Source organism: Phyllostomus hastatus, unplaced genomic scaffold (assembly GCF_019186645.2).
Source record: "Phyllostomus hastatus isolate PE091 unplaced genomic scaffold, TTU_PhHast_1.1 phas_scaffold_46, whole genome shotgun sequence".
In the NCBI taxonomy this organism is placed as follows: domain Eukaryota; kingdom Metazoa; phylum Chordata; class Mammalia; order Chiroptera; family Phyllostomidae; genus Phyllostomus; species Phyllostomus hastatus.
In genome coordinates this window covers 23370671-23389672 of record NW_025334032.1, presented here as the reverse complement: position 1 = coordinate 23389672, position 19002 = coordinate 23370671, and the positions used below count along the sequence as shown (strand labels likewise).

Below are 19002 nucleotides of genomic sequence, written 5' to 3'. Positions count from 1 at the left end.
CCAAAGAAGTTGGACCCAAAGAGGAATACACCAAGGCACATCATCATTAAGTTACCCAAGATTAAAGACAAAGAGAGAATCTTAAAAGCAGCAAGAGGGAAGGAAAGAGTTACCTACAAAGGGGTGCCCATAAGGCTATCAGCTGATTTCTCAAAAGAGACCTAACAGGCAAGAAGGGGCTATAAAGAGGTATTCCAAGTCATGAAAGGCAAGGACCTACATCCAAGATTACTCTATCCAGCAAAGCTATCATTTAGAATGGAAGAGCAGATAAAGTGCTTCCCAGATAAGGTCAAGTTGAAGGAGTTCATCATCACCAAGCCATTATTATATGAAATGTTAAAGGGACTTATCTAAGAAAAAGAAGATAAGAAATATGAACAGTAAAATGACAATAAACTCACAACTATCAACAATTGAACCTAAAAGAAAAGAAAAACAATGACAACAAAAACTAAGCAAATAACTAGAACAGGAACAGAATCAGAGAAATGGGCATTACATGGAGGGATTTCAGTGGGGAGAGGGAAGGAAGGAATGGGGGGAAGGTACAGGGAAGAAGAAGCATGGTTAGTAGGCATAAGGTAGATGGGGAGAGATAAAAAATAGTATGGGAAACAGAGGACTCAAAGAACTTGTATGTATAACTCATGGATATGAAGTAAGGGGGGTGGAATGCTGGAGGGTTGGGGAGCAGGACTGAGGGTAGATAGAAGGATAAAATTGGGAAAATGGTAATAGTATAATCAATAAAAGTATTAAAAACAAACTGTGGTACATTTACAATGGAATACCATGCATCAGAAAGAAAGAAGGAACTCCTACCATTTGTGATAGCATGGATGGAACTGGAGAGCATTATGTTAAGTGAAATAATCCAGGCAGTGAAAGACAAATACCATATGATCACCTTTAAGTGGAACCTAATCAACAAAACAATCAACCAAAATATAACCGGAGACATTGAAATAACGAACACCCTGACAGTAAACAGAGTGGAGTGAGGAAGGGGATAATGAGAGAAAGGAGAAGGGTCATCAAGGAATCTGTGTAAAGGACTCGTGGACAAAGCCAAAAGAGAACTGGAATGAAGAGGGGGTGGGTGGGGGAGGCATTTTGCAACTCATTTCATAAAATGAGTCTTGGCCTGAAGTCAAAACCAGATGAAAAATGAAAAGAAATGAAAATCCCATTAATATCCCCCATGAACAGTATATAAATAGTTTAATGTCTTGATTAAGTGGGGCTTATCCCAGGAATACAGGGTTGTTTTAAGATATGAAACTTCTCAAGAATTGTGAATAAACACATTTTTACATTTATAAAAAGAAACTGATTGTTATTCAACATAACAGAATATATGAAAAAAATTTAAGAAAATTTAGCACCAATTCATTTATATCAGTACTTTAAGAATAGAAGGGAACCTCCTAACTCTAATAAAGTACACCTCTGAAAAATCTACAACTGTCATCATAATTACTGGTGAAAGACTCAAAAATTTTCCTCCTATACCTGGAGCAAGGAAAGATGTTACTCTCATCTCTTCCATTTAACATTGCAGTAGATGCTACAGCCATTGTAAGGCAATATGAAGAAGCACATGATGATTGGAAAAGAAGATATAAAACTATCTTTAATCAAATTCAACTCAGCCACAAGACTAGAGAATCCTAAGCAATCTCCCCTGAAAAAGGTACTAAAACTAATTAGTGAATTGGAGTCACTAGATACACAGGCAGTATACAAAAATCAATTGGATTTCTAATGTAAGCAATAAAAAATGGAAAATAAAATAAAAAGTACAATTCCATAAACATTGTTTCAAAAATGTGAAATATATTTATACACTTAGCAAATATGTGCAAGACCATAAAAACTGACATAGCTCAGCAACTGAAAGAAGATTGTAATGAGTGAAGAAATACTTTCATGGAGTGAAAGACACAATATTAGTAAGATGTCAGCTCTGTATAAATTCTATATTTATTCAACACAATCCCAACCCAAACTCACCCATCTTTTTGTAGAAGTTGATAATCTATACTCCAATTTATATGGAAATGCAAAAGACAAAGCCTTTTTTTAAAAAAAGGCTGGAACACATATTAATTTTCTTTACATTTGAAAAATTTTTATAAAGTTACAATAATCAAAATGATGTGGTATTGGCCAGAGCATGAATCTATTCCTTACTGGGACGGCGTAGAGGATCCATATATAAAATAATGTGTATACAGTCAACTGATTTTTTGCCAATCTGTCAAGGCAATTCAATGGGTGAAGAAAATCTTTTGACAAAGTTGTTGTATGAACTGGATTGGATATCCATGTAAATAAAATAAACCTTAACTCTCTACATACACAAAAATTAACTTGAAGTGGATCAAAGACCTAAATATAACAGTTAAAATTCTAAAGCTTTTAGAATAATATGTAGGAGACAATCTTTTTGGCCCTGTATTAGGCAAAAATTTCTTAGACATGGCAAATAAAAATGAGGTTTAAAAAATGATAAATTGTACTTCATCAAATTTAGAAATCTTTTCTCTTAGACTGTGTTAAGAAAAATAAAATAGCAAGGCTTCAGAATGGGAGACAATATTTACAATTCATGTATATTCAGATATATATAAGTATATAAAAATATTACAAAACCAATTAAAAAATACAAAAGGATACTTAAGTATTGTGGTTTCTGGTCTGACATGTGAGTAGTTAAGAAGTCACCATGAAGTCTTTACAACAAAAGCTTAACAAATTGAGAAAGCAACAACACTTCATAGATCCATCAAAGAAATGAGGTATTAGAGCAAATCATGGCCCCCTCCCTTAGGCAAGGACTGATAGGCAAATACCAGAGAATCACAGCTTACTGGAGTAGCAGCCCACAAGCTGAAACCTTTTGGGAATAAGTGCCTGAATAGGAAAACCTGAACTGTAATTGATGAATTGCTGGAGGCTCAATGAGGACAACTCTGATAGTTAACAATTCTAGGGGGATTCATTCATAGGAAGGCTCCCCCACACTTCCGTGAGTTTTATTTCTAGGAGCTCAAACTGGTTCTCATGAGAATACTGGGAAAAGTACTCTCATGTTTCTGGAAGAAGGTAGGGTAAAAGGAACAATTTTGAAATAGAAAGTTCTATTTTTCTTTTTTTTCCACTTTAAAAAAAATTTTAATCATTGTTCAAGTACAGTTTTCTTCCTTTTACTCCCATTCCAGCCCACCTACCCAACCCTCCCCACTTCCCTCCCATTACCACCCTCTCCTTAGTTTTTGTTCATGTGTCCTTTAAATTTGTTCCTGTAAACCCTTCCCATTATCCCCTGAAATTCCCTCCCCTCTCTCCCTTCTGGTTACTGTCAGTCTGTCCTCTATTTCAGTGTCTTTGGTTATATTTTGCTTGTTTCTTTGTTTTGTTGATTAGGTTCCTGTTAAAGGTGAGATCATATGGTATTTGTCTTTCACTGCCTGGCTTATTTCGCTTAGCATAATGCTTTCCAGCTCCATTCAAGCTGTTGCAAAGGGTAGGAACTCCTTTCTTTCTGCTGCATAGAATTCCATTGTGTAAATGTACCATAGTTTTTTGATCCATTCATTTACTGATGGGCATCTAGGTTGCTTCCAGCACTTAGCTATTGTAAATTGTGCTGCTATGAACATTGGGGTGCAAAGGTTCTTTTTGTATTGGTGTTTTAGTGTTTTTAGGATAGAGTCCCAGCAGTGGAATTGCTGGGTCAAAAGGCAGATCCATTTTTAGTTTTCTGAGGAAGTTCCATACTGCTTTCCATAGTGGTTGTACCAGTCTGCAGTCCCACCAGCAGTGCACTAGGGTCCCCTTTTCTCTACAACCTCTCCAACACTTGTTTGTTGCTTTTTCTCTGATGGCCATTCTGACCAGTGTGAAGTGGTATCTCATTGTGGTTTTAATTTGCATCTCTCTGATAACTAGCAATATTGAACATCATTTCATGTGTCTTTGGATCCTCTGTATGTCCTCCTTGGAGAAGTGTCTGTTCAAGTCCTTTGACCATTTTTTAATTGGGTTGCTTGTCTTCTTAGAGTGGAGTCATGTAAGTTCTTTATATATTTTGGAGATCAAACCCTTGTCTGAGGTATCATTAGCAAATATGTTTTCCCATACAGTTGGTTCTCTTTTTATTTTTATACTGTTTTCTTTAGCTGTGCAGAAGCTTTTTATTTTGATGAGGTCCCATTTGTTTACTCTTTCCGTTATGTCCCTTGCTCTAGGAGACATGCCAGGAAAAAAGTTTCTGTGTGAAATATCTGAGATTTTCCTACCTACGTTCTCCTCTAGGACTTTAATGGTGTCACGGCTTATATTTTAGTCCTTTATCCACCTTGAATTTATTTTTGTGTAAGGTGTAAGTTGGTGCTCTAATTTCATTTTTTTTGCATGTAACTGTCCAGTTCTCCCAACACCATTTGTTGAAGAGGCTATTTTTACTCCATTTTATGTTGCTGCTTCCTTTGTCAAATATTAGTTGACCATAGAGACTTGGGTTTATTTCTGGGTTCTCTGTTCTGTTCCATTGGTCCATGTGCCTGTTTTTATGCCAGTACCAGGCTGTTCTGATTACAGTGGCCTTGTACTATAGTTTAGTGTCAGGTATTGTGATCCCTCCTACTTAACTCTTCTTTCTCAAAATTGCAGCAGCTATTTGGGGTCATTTATGGTTCCATATAAATTTTTGAAGTGGTTGTTCTATGTCTGTGAAATAAGCCATTGGTACTTTAATGGGTATTGCATTGAATGTGTAAACTGCTTTGGGTAGTATGGACATTTTGATGATATTAATTCTTCCAATCCATGAACACGTTATATATTTTCATTTGTTTGTGTCTTCCTTGATTTCTTTCCTCAGTGTTATGTAGTTTTCTGAATACAGGTCTTTTACCTCTTTGGTTAGGTTTATTCCTAGGTATTTTATTTTTCTTTTTGCTATTTCAAATGGGATTTTTTCCTTGATCTGTGCTTTTGCTGTTTCATTGTTGGTGTACAGAAATGTCTTTGATTTCTGGATATTGACTTTGTATCTGCTGTTTTGCCAAATTCATTTATTAGGTCAAACAGTTTTTTGGTGGAGTCTATAGGATTTTCTGTGTACACTATCATGTCATCTGCAAACAGTGACAGTTTTGTTTCCTTCTTTCCGATTTGGATGCCTTTTATTTCTTTTTCTTATGTGATTGCTGTGGCTAAAACTTCCAGTACTATATTGAATAGAAGTGAAAGTGGACATTCTTGTCTTGTTCCTGATCTTAGGGGAAAGGTTTTAATTTTTGCCCATTGAGTCTGATGTTGGCTGTAGGTCTCTCATATATGGCCTTTATTATGTTGAGGATTGTTTCCTCTATTCCCACTTTGCCGAGTGTTTTTATCATAAATGGGTTCTGTACCTTATCAAGTGCTTTTTCTGCATCTATTAATATGATCATATGGTTTTTGTCTTTGCTTTTGTTTATGTGATGTATTACATTTACTGATTTGCGAATGTTGTACCATCCTTGCATCCCTGGAATGAATCCCACTTGGTCATGGTGTATGATCTTTTTAATGTATTGTTGGATGTGGTTTGCCAGTATTTTGTTGAGGATTTTAGTGTCAATGTTCATCTGCAATATTAGCCTGAAGTTTTCTTTCTTTGTCGTGTAATATTAGCCTGAAGTTTTCTTTCTTTGTCGTGTCATTTTCTGGTTTTGGAATTAGGATGATGTTGGCCTCATAAAAAGAGTTTGGGAGTCTTCCATCTTTTTGGATTTTTTGGAATAGTCTGTGAAGGATAGGGGTTAGCTCTTCTTTAAACGCTTGGTAGAATTCTCCTGTGAAACCATCTGGTCCAGGGCTTTTGTGTGTTGGGAGTTTTTTGATTACTGCTTCAATTTCTTTTGCTGTTATTGGTTTGTTCAGCCTTTGTGCTTCTTCTTCCTTGACTTTTGGAAGATTATATTTTTTTCTAGAAATTTGTCCATTTCACCTGGGTTTTCAAATTTCTTGGCATACAGTTCTTCATAGTAATTTCTTACAATCCTTTGTATCTCGGTGGTATCTGTTATAATCTCTCCTCTTTCATTTCTGATTGTGTTTATTTGGGTCTTCTGTCTTTCTTTCTTGATGAGTCTGCTTAAAGGCTTGTCGATTTCATTTATCTTTTCAAAGAACCAGCTCTTGGATTCATTGATCCTTAGAATTGTGCTTTTGGTCTCTATGTCATTTAATTCTGCTCTGATCTTGGTTATTTCCTTCCTTCTGCTTGCTCTGAGCTGTCTTTGTTGTTTTTCCTGAGTTCTTGTAGACGTAGGGTTGGGTTGTTTGTTTGAAAAATTTCTATCTTTTTTAGGTATGCCTGTATATCTTTGAACTTCCCTCTCAGGACTGCCTTCGGTGTGTGCCATAAGTTTTGGGTTGTTGTGAGTTCATTTTCATTTGTTTCCAGAAACCTTTTGATGTCTTTCCTAATTTCATTCTGGACCCATTCATTGTTTAATAGCATGCTGTTTAATCTCCATGATTTTGAGTGTTTTTGTTTTTTTCCCTTTGGGTTGGTTTCTAGCTTCAGTCCCTTGTGATCCAAGAAAATGCTTGGTATGATTTCAAATTTTTTGAAATTGTTGAGACTTGTTTTGTGTCCCATCATGTGGTCTATCTTTGAAAATGTTCCGTGTACATTTGAAAAGAATGTGTATTTAGCTTCTTTGGGATGAAGGGCTCTCTATATATCAGTTAAGTCCATTTCATCTAGGGCATTGTTCAATGCACATTCAATGGCACAATATCTTTGTTGATATTTTGTTAGGAAGATCTGTCCATTTTTGATAGTGGGGTGTTAAAATCCCCCACTATAATTGTGTTGCTGTCAATTGTGTTACTTTCTTGAAGTCCTCTAAGATTTTCTTTATGTATTTGGATGCTCCTATTTTGGGTGCATATATATTTACAATATTTATGTCTTCTTGGTGGATTCTTCCCTTGAGTATTATGAAGTGACCTTCTGGGTCTCTCTTTATGGCCCTTTTTTGGAAGTCCATTTTGTCTGATATGATTATTGGTACCCTGCCTTTTTCCCCCTCTCTATTTGCTTGGAAAATTTGTTTCCAGCCCTTTACTTTCAGCCTGTGCAGGTCTTTCATCCTGAGGTGGGTCTCTTGTAGGCAGCATATGTGTGGGTCATGCTTTCTTATCCATTTAGGTATTCTCTGTCTTTTGATTGGAGCATTTAATCCATTTACATTTAAGGTTATTATTGATAGGTACTTATTCATTGCCATTTATGTACATGTGTTCCTCTCTGTCTCTCTCTTTTCTTTCCTTTCCTTAAAGCAGTCCCTTTAGCATCTCTTGCAGAGCTGGTTTGGCGGAAGTATATTCTTTTGGACTTCTTTTGTCTGGGAAGTTTCTTATTTGACCTTCTATCTTGATTGAGAGCTTTGCTGGGTAAGTAGCCTTGGTTGCAGACCTCTGGTTCTCATTTCTTGGAATATTTCTGGCCATTCTCTTCTGGCTTGGAGTGTTTCCATTGAGAAGTCAGCTCTTAGCCTTACTGTGGCTCCCTTGTATGTTATTTCCTGTTTTTCCCTTGCTGCCTTTAAGATTCTCTCTTTGTCTTGAAATTTTGCCACTTTAATTATGATGTGTCCTGAGGTGGGCCTCTTTGGGTTCCACTTGATTGGGACTCTCTGTGTTTCCTGGATTTGTGTGACCTTTTCTCTCAACAAGTTAGGGAAGTTTTCTATCATTACTTTTTCAAATAGGGTTTCTATCCCTTGCTCCTCTTCTTCTCCTTCTGGTATCCCTATTATACGGATATTATTATGTTTCATATTGTCTTGCATTTCTCTTAATCCCTCTTCATTCTTTCTGAGCCTCTTTTCCTTTTCTTGCTCTTTCTGAGTGTCTTTTACTACTTTGTCCTCCAATTCGCTAATCCAGTCTTCTGCTTTATTGATCCTGCTTTTCATTCCTTCTATTGTGATCTTCAGTTCAGAAATTGTATTCTTCATTTCCTCTTGGCCCTTGTTGATAGTTTCTAGTTCCTTTTTTATGCTGATATAGTTTGCAGTGAGTTCACTGTAGCTTCCCTGTAGTTTCTGGTAGCTCATTGTGAGTTAATTGAGCTTCCTGATAATCATTGTTTTGAACTCAATATCTGATAGTTGAGTTGACTCTGTTTCATTTAGCATTCTTTCTGAGGCTTTTTCCTTTCCCTTCATTTGGGGATTGTTTCTTTGTCTTTTCATTGTTTGTGAGATTCTTCTTGTTAGCCTCTGTTTCTTAAATTGATCTGTTCTGTTTCCCTGTGATCATGGTGTGAACTTCTGTGGTAGAATATCTGTGAGATCAGTGGTGCAGTCTCCTTTGTGTATCCTTGTGTTCACAGCTTCCCCCTACTCATTTCTGTGATCAGTTGGAGGAGTAAGGCAAAATGGTTTAAGATAGCACAACAGGATTCAATGATATTTACAGTGGCAGCCAGTAGAGAAGAGATGGGATATCCTTTGGCTATGTAGTGTTAACCGTGATCTTCCACCCCAGTAGACACGTTTTAGAAAGGATGTAAAGAAGATCAGACTCTTATTGGGGGATGAAAGGATTGTTAGTTGGATCTAGAAAGCTGTGAGGCTGTGGGAAGTCAGATTCTGACGTAGGGTGGGAATAAAGATTAGTAAATAGGAGTAGTGTGTAAAAGAATAGAGACAATCCCCACAATAATATAGTTCAGGAAATTTCAAAGTGAGCTGAGATCAGGGAGGGGTGTTGAGTAGTATTTACAATTGAATGAACTAGGTCTTATTTACAGTAATATTAAAGCAACAATCTTGTGGCAGAATCTATGAGATCTAGATAACAAGAATAAGGAGTATAGAACCTTGAGAGGTGTACTAATGGAACACAAATGAAGGACAGTAAATTATCAACACACTGTGACTGAGATTACAGGGGGAGCCTATCAAATGACAGTATAACCAGCCAAGCAAAGAAGATTATACAGAAAGAAAAAGAGTACCAAAATACTATTAAAATAAAAAATGTCAGAAAAGTGAGAAAAGGATAATACAAATTAGCAGTAACTTGCAGGCTGAAAAAAAAGGGGGGAAAATGAAGATGGAATGTAGGAGAGATAAATTTGGAGTGGAAGGAATAATACTAGGATGAAAGGAAGAGAAACATAAGGAATCGAGAGATATAAAAATAATAAGAATTAAAAATAAAAAGTCACTTAAAAAACAAGATAAAAATCAATCAAACAACAACAGCCAAAAAAAAAAAACCCCAAAAAAACCCCCAAACCAAAATAAAACAAAACAAAACCCAAAACAAAACAAAAAGAACAACAACAAAAAAACACATCTCTTGTTGGTTTCTAACTGGCCAAACTAGTTTTTCTGGTCTTGCTGGCTTCAGCAGGCTGAGGGGCGTTTGGAATGCTTTTCACTCTTCCCAGTCAGAACTCAGTCAGTCTGTTGGGCACTGTCCCCAGGGCCAGCAGCTCGCTCTCCCCAGAGCCCATCTGATGTCCCCATGCAGGCCCCTGGATGTGGGTATGGGCGCTCCCAAGCACGCTCTCTGGAGATCACTGCAGCGGTCTCCCCGGCTCCGGCTCCGGGGCCCTGCAGAGCTCCTGTGTCTTTTGCGGGTTCACAGTGCAAGCTCTAGGGATCTCCAAGGGGCACGCACTTCCACCAATTTCCCCATTTCGGGCTCCAGGAACACCTGAAGCACCGCGACCCTTCCGGGTTCACAGCAAGAGAGTCAGAAATCCCAAAGGGGCACGTGCTCCCCCGAGTTCACCACCGCAGGCTCCAGAAACCTGCGAACACCCATGCCCTTTCCTTGTTCAGGGCTGCGAGGTCTGGGTCTTCCACAGAACCACACTCCCACCAGGCTGGGGACTCCGGCACACATCCAGGGCACCCCTGGTCGAGCAGGCTGGGGGCACTCACCCCTCCCAGGGCTATGTGTGGGTGCTTGCAGCCCCTGCTGGACTGTCTCCCAGTCCAACTCCCCTCTATGGGCCTTCAAGCAACAAGGCCTCCTATGGTGTTGCCCAATCCCTGTTGTCAGGGAGGGAGCAGTGACTCCGCTCTCTGGGGTGCCCTGAAGCAGACCTGGGAGCACGGGGCCTGGGGGCTGCAACCTCCCTGGTCCCCGAGCTGATTCCTGGTTCCCTATTATCCTGAAGCAGTCTCCTTACTGTCTGGTTTTTCAATGTCTGCTATAATTTTTGATGTCCTGTTTTCATAAATGTTGCAATAACCTATGCCCCTTGTTCTGTTCCTCCGCCCATCGGCGAGTTTCTCTCCCCTGCATAGACGAAGGGGATTATGTTCCCTCCAACAAAGCCGCCATCTTCATATCAAAAATTTCCAATGGACAAAGAAAGGGAGCACCAGTCCCCAGCATACAGAGGAGGGTATCAGAGATAGTAGGGCAAGGGAGATCAGGCTCTAGTTTTCTTAAGAAGGTTTGCCCTCACAAAGTGTTTTGTAAAAAAAAAATCAAAGAATAACCATATATCTGATTAAAAGGCATATTATTTAAAAAGCTAACAAAAGAATATTTAAAGTTTGAAATATGAATCAATATATAAAATTTTTTTTAGTTACCACTATTTCTTTTTCTGCTCTCCATGGCTCAGTTTTATTTACTTTTTTCTAATTGTATTTTTCCATTACCATTTATCCCCTTTATATCTCCCTGATACTTTATTGAATTCATTTATCACTTCTAGTAGTTTCTTGGTGGAATCTTTGGGGTTCTCTATGTACAGTATTATGCCATCTGCAAATAAAGATAGTTTTACTTCTTCCTTTCCAATTTGGATGCCTTTTATTTCTTCTTCTTGTCTGACTGCTGTGGCTAGGACTTCCAGTACTATTTTGAATAAAAGAGGTGAGAGCAGACATCCCTGTCTTGTTCTGATCTGAAGGGGAACACTTGTAGTTTTTGTCTGTTGAGTATGATGTGATTGTCATATATGGCCTTTATTACATGTAGGTATGTTCCCTCTAATCCCACTTTGCTGACAGTTTTTATCATAAATTGCTGCTAGATTTTATCAAATGCTTTTTCTGCATCTAGTGATATGATCACGTAGTTTTTATCCTTCATTTTGTTTATGTGGTGAATCACATTTATTGATTTGCAAAAGTTGTACCAACCTTGCATTCCTGGAATAAATCCCACCTGATCATGGCTTATGATCTTTTTATGTATTGCTGAATTTTGTTTGTTATTATTTTGTTGAGGATTTTAGCATCTATGGTCATCAGGGATATTGGCCCATAATTTTCTGTTTTTGTGATGTTTTTATCTCATTTTGGAATTAGGATAATTCAGGCCTCATAAAATGAGCTTAGGAGCCTTCCCTCTTCTTGCATTTTTTGAAATAGCTTGAGAAGGAGAGGTGTTATTTCTCCTGGAATGCTTGGTAAAATTCACCTGTGAAGCCAGCTGGTCCAGGGCTTTTATTTGTTGGGAATTTTTTGATTACTGTTTCAATTTCACTAGGTATAATTGTCTATTCAGATTCTCAGATTCCTTCTGATTTAGTTTTGGCAGATTGTGTGTTTCTAGGAATTTATCAATTTCTTCCAGGTTGTCCAGTTTGTTGGCATATAGTTGTTCATAGTATTTTCCTACAATTCTTTGTATTTCTTTGGTGTCAGTTGTTATTTCTTTTCTTTCATTTCTGATTTTATTTATTTGAGTCCCCTCTCTTTTTTTCTTGATGAGTCTGGTTAAAGGTTGTGAATCTTGTTTATCTTTGCAAAGAACCAGCTCCTGGATTCATTTATCTTTTGTTATCATTTTTAAGACTCTATTTTGTTTATTTTCTCTCTGATCCTTATTATTTCTTCTTTCTGCTCACTTTGGGCTTTATTGTTCTTTTTCATGTTCCTTTAAGTGTAAAGTTAGATTGTTTATTTGAGCTTTTTAAAATTTTTTGAGATATGTTGTGATACTATGAATTTCTCTCTTAGGGTTACTTTCTCTGTGCCCCACAGATTTTGGATTGTTGTATTCTTATTTTCATTTGTCTCAGGGTGTCTTTTGATTTCTTCCTTGATCTCATGGTTGACCCATTCATTGTTTAATAACATATTATCAGCCTCTACGTCTTTGTGTATTTTTCAGTGTTCTTGTGATTGATTTCTAGTTCCATAGCATTGTGGTCAGAGAAAATGCTTTATATGATTTCAGTGTTCTTACATTTATTGAGACTGGTTTTGTGTCTTAACATGTGGTCTCTCCTAGGAAACATTTCACATGCACTTGAAAAGTATGTATATTCTGCTGTTTCGGGGTGAGATGCTCTGACGATATCAATTAAACCCATTTGCTCTAGGGTGTCATTTAAAGCTGATGTTTCCTTGTTGATTTTCTGTTTGGAAGACCTATCTGTTGAAGTCAATGGAGTGTGACTTCCCCCGCTTTGACTATATTCTGTTGATCTCTCAGTTTATGTCCCTTAAGATTTGCTTCACCAGTATAGGTGCTGCTATGTAAATGTTTACTAGGGCTATATCCTGTTGTTGGATTGTTCCCTTTATCATTATGTAGTGTCCTTCTTTGTCTCTTACTATTGCATTGGTTTTAAAGTGTACTTTTTTGGGTATAAATGTTGCTATACCCCAGCTTTTTCTTCCTTTCCATTTGGATGAAATACCTTTTTCCACTTCTTTACTTTTAGTCTTTGTGTCTTTTGATCTGAGGCAAGTCTTTTGGAGACTGCATATATGTGGGTCTTGTTTTCTTAGCTATTTAGCAACCTTGTATCTTTGGTTGAAGCATTTAAACCATTTACACTTAAAGAGATTATTGATAGATACCTATTTATTGCCGTCTTATTTTTAAACCATTTTCCTCTTTTCTTTTCCTTTTTCTTCTTCTTAAAGCAAGCCCTTTAACACTTGTTGCAGTACTGGTTTGGTGTTAACAAACTCCTCTAGCTTTTTCTTGTCTGGGAAACTCTTTGTTTCTCCTTCAGTTTTAAATGATAGCCTTGCTGGGTAAAATAGCCTTGGTTGCAGGGCCTTGCTTTTCATCGCTTGCAATATTTCATGCCAATCCCTTCTGGCTTGAAATGTTTTGTTGGGAAATCAGATGACAGTCTAATTAGAGCTCCCTTGTAAGTAACAACCTGCTTTTCTCTTGTAGCTTTTAGGGTTCTTCCCTTGTTTTTAGCCTTGTCATTTGAATTAGGATGTGTCTTGGTACAGGCCTCTTGGGGTCCATCTTGTTTGGGACTCTTTGCACTTCCTGGACTTGTGTGTCATTTTTTTCACCAGACTAGAAAACTTTGCAGTCATTATTCCTTAAAATAGGTTCTTGATCCCTTTTTCACTTTCTTCCTCTTCTGGTATTCATTCCAATGATACAGATGCTGTTATGCTTCATGTTGTCCCAAAAGTTTCTTAAGCTCTCCTCATTCTTTTTAATTGTTTTTCCTTTTTGCTGCTCTTCTTGGGTGCTTTTTTCCTACCTTATCTTCCAAATCACTGATTTGATCCTCTGCTTCATCTAACCTACTGTTCATTCCTTCCAGTGCATTATTTATTTCAGAGAATGCATTCTTTATTTATGACTGGTCCTTTTTTACAATTTGTTTTTGTATATTTTTTCATGTTGTTGAGTATTCTTATAATCATTATTCTAAACTCTATATTTGATAAATTATTTGCCTCCCTTTCACCTAGTTCTTCTTTTGGAGTATTCTCTTATTCTTTCATTTGGACCCTGTTTCTTTGTCTTCCCATTTTGGTCACCTCTTTGTGTTTGTTTCTGTGTATTAGATACATCTGCAAAGTGGCTGGTTCAGACCTATGTCAGACACTGCCTGTGACTGGCCCTGGGCAACCTGTTTGGAGTTATCAGCAATCCACAACTTGTGGCTCCCTCTGCTGGGCCTGTTTGTCTGCTGAAGGAGCTAGACTGTGCACCATGTCTGGCTTCTACCGGCACCCAGACACTGGGGCAGATCAACTGAAGTCTTAGAGCTCCCAGAGCTCTAAGCTTAATTGTTAAATTTAATCATATAGATAACCTCCAGATGTACTTCTCAGTGACCTGGCTTAAGCTCTACAGGGTGGAGCAGAGTAATTCCAGTGGGCTTTTGCTTCCCCTCAGGCTGATACCACTTGGAGAGGGAGAGTGTTGTGCCTGGGAAAGATGGCCTGTGCCATATGTGAAGTGACTCAGCAAATGATCTCAGCAAAGAGACTGTTCTTTCAGTTTTCTCTCCAGAGCCACCAACACCAGACTTTTCTTATGCATCTCTAGTCCACTCTGCCCTCCCTCTGCTGGAGCCCAGTGTAAGTGGCTGCAAACAAAATTTTGTGCATTGTCCATTTAAGAGGCTTCTACATATCCAACTGTATCTTCCTGGTGGACAGAAACCCTGCTGCTTTTCACAGCTGGGTGTTATTGTTTTTTTTCCTGGCTCTGGTGCTGTAGGCTGGATAGCCCAGCTTGGGGTTTAAATTTCACACTTCTTGGGGGAACTCCCAGCCACTAAAATATCCCTCCAGAACTTAAGCTGCTGCCCATGGGAGCCCAGCAAGCCCTCTCATGCCTTCACAGTCCCTACCAGTCTCGTTTTGGTGGTGTGTTTTTTTCTGTCTGTCCTTGGCTATAAAGCTTCTCTCTAGCTAGAGTTCAGTTGGGTATTCAGGATGATTTCTCTTCAATTTAGTTGTAATTCCAGTTTGGTCCAGGGAGGAGGTCAGTGTAGCTTCCATTTATTCCTCTGCCATCTTAGGTCTCATAAATAACTTTTTAAAAGTATAGTACCACAGCTTATGGTCAAGCTGTTCATTGAAAAGAGTAATAAGAATTATAAGTAATAAAAAAGACATCACCCAGAAGAAAACATCTGATACTGATAGACTACATAATATAGAATAAACTTGCCACTGAAAAGTAGAAATGATGGACTGGAAGCACTGAATCTTATAAAATACAAGTATCTATGACTTCTGGGACCACCTTTTTTAGGGTGATTTTGGGGATTTTGCCATTTCAGAGAGAGAAGAATGTTGCTTTTGATAACTTCACATCAAAGAAGTTCTACATGTGAACAAATTTGGCTTATACAATTAATTATAAAAGCAAGAATATAAGAAAAAATTTGAAGAGAATGGTAGTTAGTAAGGTATCTAGTGAGTATTTCCTCTAAGGTTTTGGTTTCACAGTAGTATGTTAATATTACTCAGATTATATGGAATGTAGTGAAACAACACCCTTTTACAAACTAGTTAATAAGATGTTGATTTCTGTAAAATCATATAAAGAATGGGATTACTAAAACTTGGAATTTAAGAAAAGCTTCAGACTTTGTAAAGAAATCCTGAGTGACAGTTTTATTTGATGGTAGCTAATCATATGTGATTGAGTAACAACATTTATTTACAGAATTGCACACATAAAACCTGCTGTGAGGCTACATCATGCAGATTGAAACATGAGAAACAGTGTGGTTCTGGGGAATGCTGCACAAAAGATTGCAAGGTAAGAGGCCATCTGTATTTTATAATAGCTCAGAATTAATTTCTTGACATTATTGTTTATAGAAGATGGAAAACATATTTTGCCCTTCTCATTATATTATATCCAGGTAATATTGGACCCACTTTCCCACTTCAGTCCACTGGGCAAGCTATCATTTATAGAACTCTCATGGACATAATACCTGATGCTTCTCTCCTGGCTTCACCTCATCACAAATCTTTCTGATACCCACTGAGACTTCTCAATGACTGACATACATCTGGAGCAACCCCCTTATGGTCCTATTTTCTAACCCCCTACCTTACCCATATAAGGTTAGAAAGTTAGGTTAGTTTCATTTGTTGCCTAAATTGTCTTCACTGTCTTCTAATAAAGTCCTCCATTCCTTTGTAATTTATTCAATTATTGTTGCAATCATTCAGTTCCTGTTTTTTTATTGCTTTATTGTTGTTCAACTACAGTTATCTGCATTTTCCCCCCACCACTCACCCCCCACCCCCACCAAACCCACTTCCCTCCCTTGCTTCCACCCTCTGCCTTGGTTTTGTCCATGTGTCCTTTATAGTACAGAATTCCTCAGTAATTGTTCCACATCCAGTACAATTCACTGGAATCCTAAGAAGGAAAGAAGGAAGGAAGGAAGGAAGGAAGGAAGGAAGGAAGGAAGGAAGGAAGGAAGGAAGGAGGAAGGAAGGAAAAGAATGAAAGGAAAGGAAAGGAAAATAGGAAGAAAGGAGGGACTTCTGAACAAGGTTAAAGGCAAACATCTGTAGATTGGAGAAACAGTATGCTTTTATCTTTTTAAAAAAATTTCCCCCAGCTTTTTTGAGATATAGTTGACTTATAACACTATATAAATTTAATGTTTTGGTATAAGTATATGTTGCAAAGTAATTACCACATAAAGTTGGTTAACACATCCACCACTTCATATAGTGAGGACATTTAAGATTTACTGTCTTAGCAACCTTCAAATATATAATACATTATTATTAACTATAGTCACCACGCTGTACATTAGACCCCCAGAATTATTCATTTATAGTTGAAAATTTGTACCTTTGACCAACATCTTGCCATTTTCCCCATCTTGCTGCATCTGGGAACTACCATTCTACTTTTTGTTTTGGTGAGTTTGGGTGTCTTTTTTTAAAAAATGTATTCCACACACAAGATCATAAAGTATTTGTCTTTCTCTTGTCCGGCTTATTTCATTTAGAATAATACCCTCAAGTTTTATCTGTGTTGTCATAAATGACAGGATTTCCTTCTTTTTCATGACCAAATATTATCCCATTGTGTATATATACTGCATTTTACAAATACATGCATCCATTGATGAATACTTAAGTTGTTTCCATGTCTTGTTTGTTGTGCATTATGCTGCGTGAACATGGAGGTACACATAACCCATGAAAATTTTATGTCCTTCAGATACATACTTATAAATGGGATTCCCCAATCAATAGTAGTTCTATTTTTAATTTTTGTGAGGTACCTTTGGTAGTATGGATATTACAATGATGTTAATTGTTCCTATCCATGAACACAGAATATCTTTTCATTTACTTGTATCTCTTTCAATTTTTTCATCAATGTCTTATAAGTTTTTCATGGGCATGTCTTTCACCTTCTTGGTTAAATCTATTCCCTAAGTATTTCATTCTTTCTGATACTATCATAAGTGGACTTAAAAAAAATCTCTTCTTGAGCTGATCTCTGAGGAACAGAGCCAACAGCCAACAGTATCCCAGCATATATGAAGACTGGAGACCAAAAATTGTAGAAGACATTGAAAAATAAGATGGTAAGGAGAGTGCTTCAGGACAATAAGGTCCCTGGGTCCAGCAAAGGGACCAGGGCAGCTGCAGCCCCAGGTCTGGTGTTTGCCTGGTCTGCCCAGGGTTCTTGGGAGAGAGCCAGGTCAACGGCTCCCTCCCCTGCCAAACAGGATTTGAGCAGCACTAGGACAGATGTCATTGCTTGAAGTTGCAGGGAGGGGAATAAGGACAAAGTGGCAAACACATGGGGACTGTGTGCACTCACAGACTGTGGATACTGGCTGCAGCAGCTGCCTGGCCTCCTGCATCCCTACCCCTGCGCTCACACCTGAAGCCCCAGGGAGAGTGTGCACCCGAACCTGTGGGACTGGTGGCTGCCTGTCCCACCACATCTGCAGGCCCCAGATGGAGCACGCCTGACCCTGCAGCCCAGAGGCACCACACAACCAATGCCTGTGCCCCCGGAGAAGCAGAAGAGGAGGCGCACACCAGAATCTGCAAGGGCAGCCACAGCAGCACCCCTGCCCTGCAGGGCTGACTGGTTCTCTAAGAGGAGGGTAGAGATGCCCCTGAAGAGGAGAACTGCAGGGCTCAGGGAGCCAGAAATCTACAGAAAGACTTACCTCAGTGCGGGGGGGCGGGTGCTGAACTAGTCTAAAGAGGTGCTGCGAGTCCCTTGCATCTAGGACAGCAAAGAGCAAGAAGGTGGTGTGTGAGTTGCCCCTAACTGGTGCACCTCAAGGACAGTGCAACTGGTGGATTGAAGGCCTAGGCTGGGCACAGAAGGGAACTGGGGGCCCAGCAGTGAACTGAGAAACGGGGCTGGAGGCTGGGCCAGTGCAGCTCAGGAAGGGAGAAAAGCAAAACTAATTCCCCTTCAGCTTGCTGCAGCCAGGAAAACCAGCAGAACTGGCTTGGCCAGTTTGAAGCCAGCAAGAGGCTTTTTTTTTTTCCTTTTAATCCCTTCTTCCTTACTTTCCTTCTCTCTTTTTTATTTCTTCTTTCCTTCTTTCTTAATTTCCCTTGATATCTCTCCTTCCTTCCCTCTCCTCCTCCCCCTCCTCCTTCTTTTTTTGCTTTTTAAATTCCAACAACTGAGACGAATAAAACCTGGAACTGTGAAATGACCAGAGTTGCACCCAAAGAGGGGTCATCCCAACAACTGAGACAGTGAGACAAATTTCACTTTGCTACTCCAGAGAACTTGCAAGTTATTTTATATTTGTATTATTATTTTTTCATTATTCTTACATCTTTCATTTTATTAGTATTTTTGTATTTCTCTTCTTTGTGTTTAGTCTTCTTCACTTGGCTGGTTAAATTGCATTATTTGACTGGTTTCCATTGTTCTCTCTTTCATAGCGTATTTTTAATTTACTGTCTTTTACTTCACTTGTGTTCCCTTAGCACACTACTCTATGACCTATACTTCCTATTCTGGTTATCCAGATTCTGTCGTATGATTGTTGCTCCATTATTATTGTAAATAATTGCTATTCCATAGAATTGTGAATACTAAACAGCACCCCTCCCAGATGTTAGCCCACTTCACTGTTTCCTGAATTTTATTACTGCTGTGGTTAACTCTGTTCTCTCACACACTATACCTATTTACTATCCATACTCTCATTTTACCTTATTATCTGACCTCCCACAGCTCACTGCTTTCTAGATCCAAATCACAATC

The 19002-nt window shown here is 38.4% G+C and overlaps 1 protein-coding gene across 1 annotated transcript in view; it reads left to right on the top strand.

Moving 5' to 3' along the window:
- LOC123807759 (disintegrin and metalloproteinase domain-containing protein 5-like) overlaps positions 1 to 19002 on the top strand; it is a 108909-nt gene that overhangs the window by 48053 nt on the left and 41854 nt on the right. Inside the window, exon 5 of the mRNA XM_045821799.1 lies at positions 15439 to 15534. Within this exon, the coding sequence (XP_045677755.1) occupies positions 15439 to 15534 (96 nt within the window). The remainder of the gene's footprint in view (positions 1 to 15438; positions 15535 to 19002) is intronic.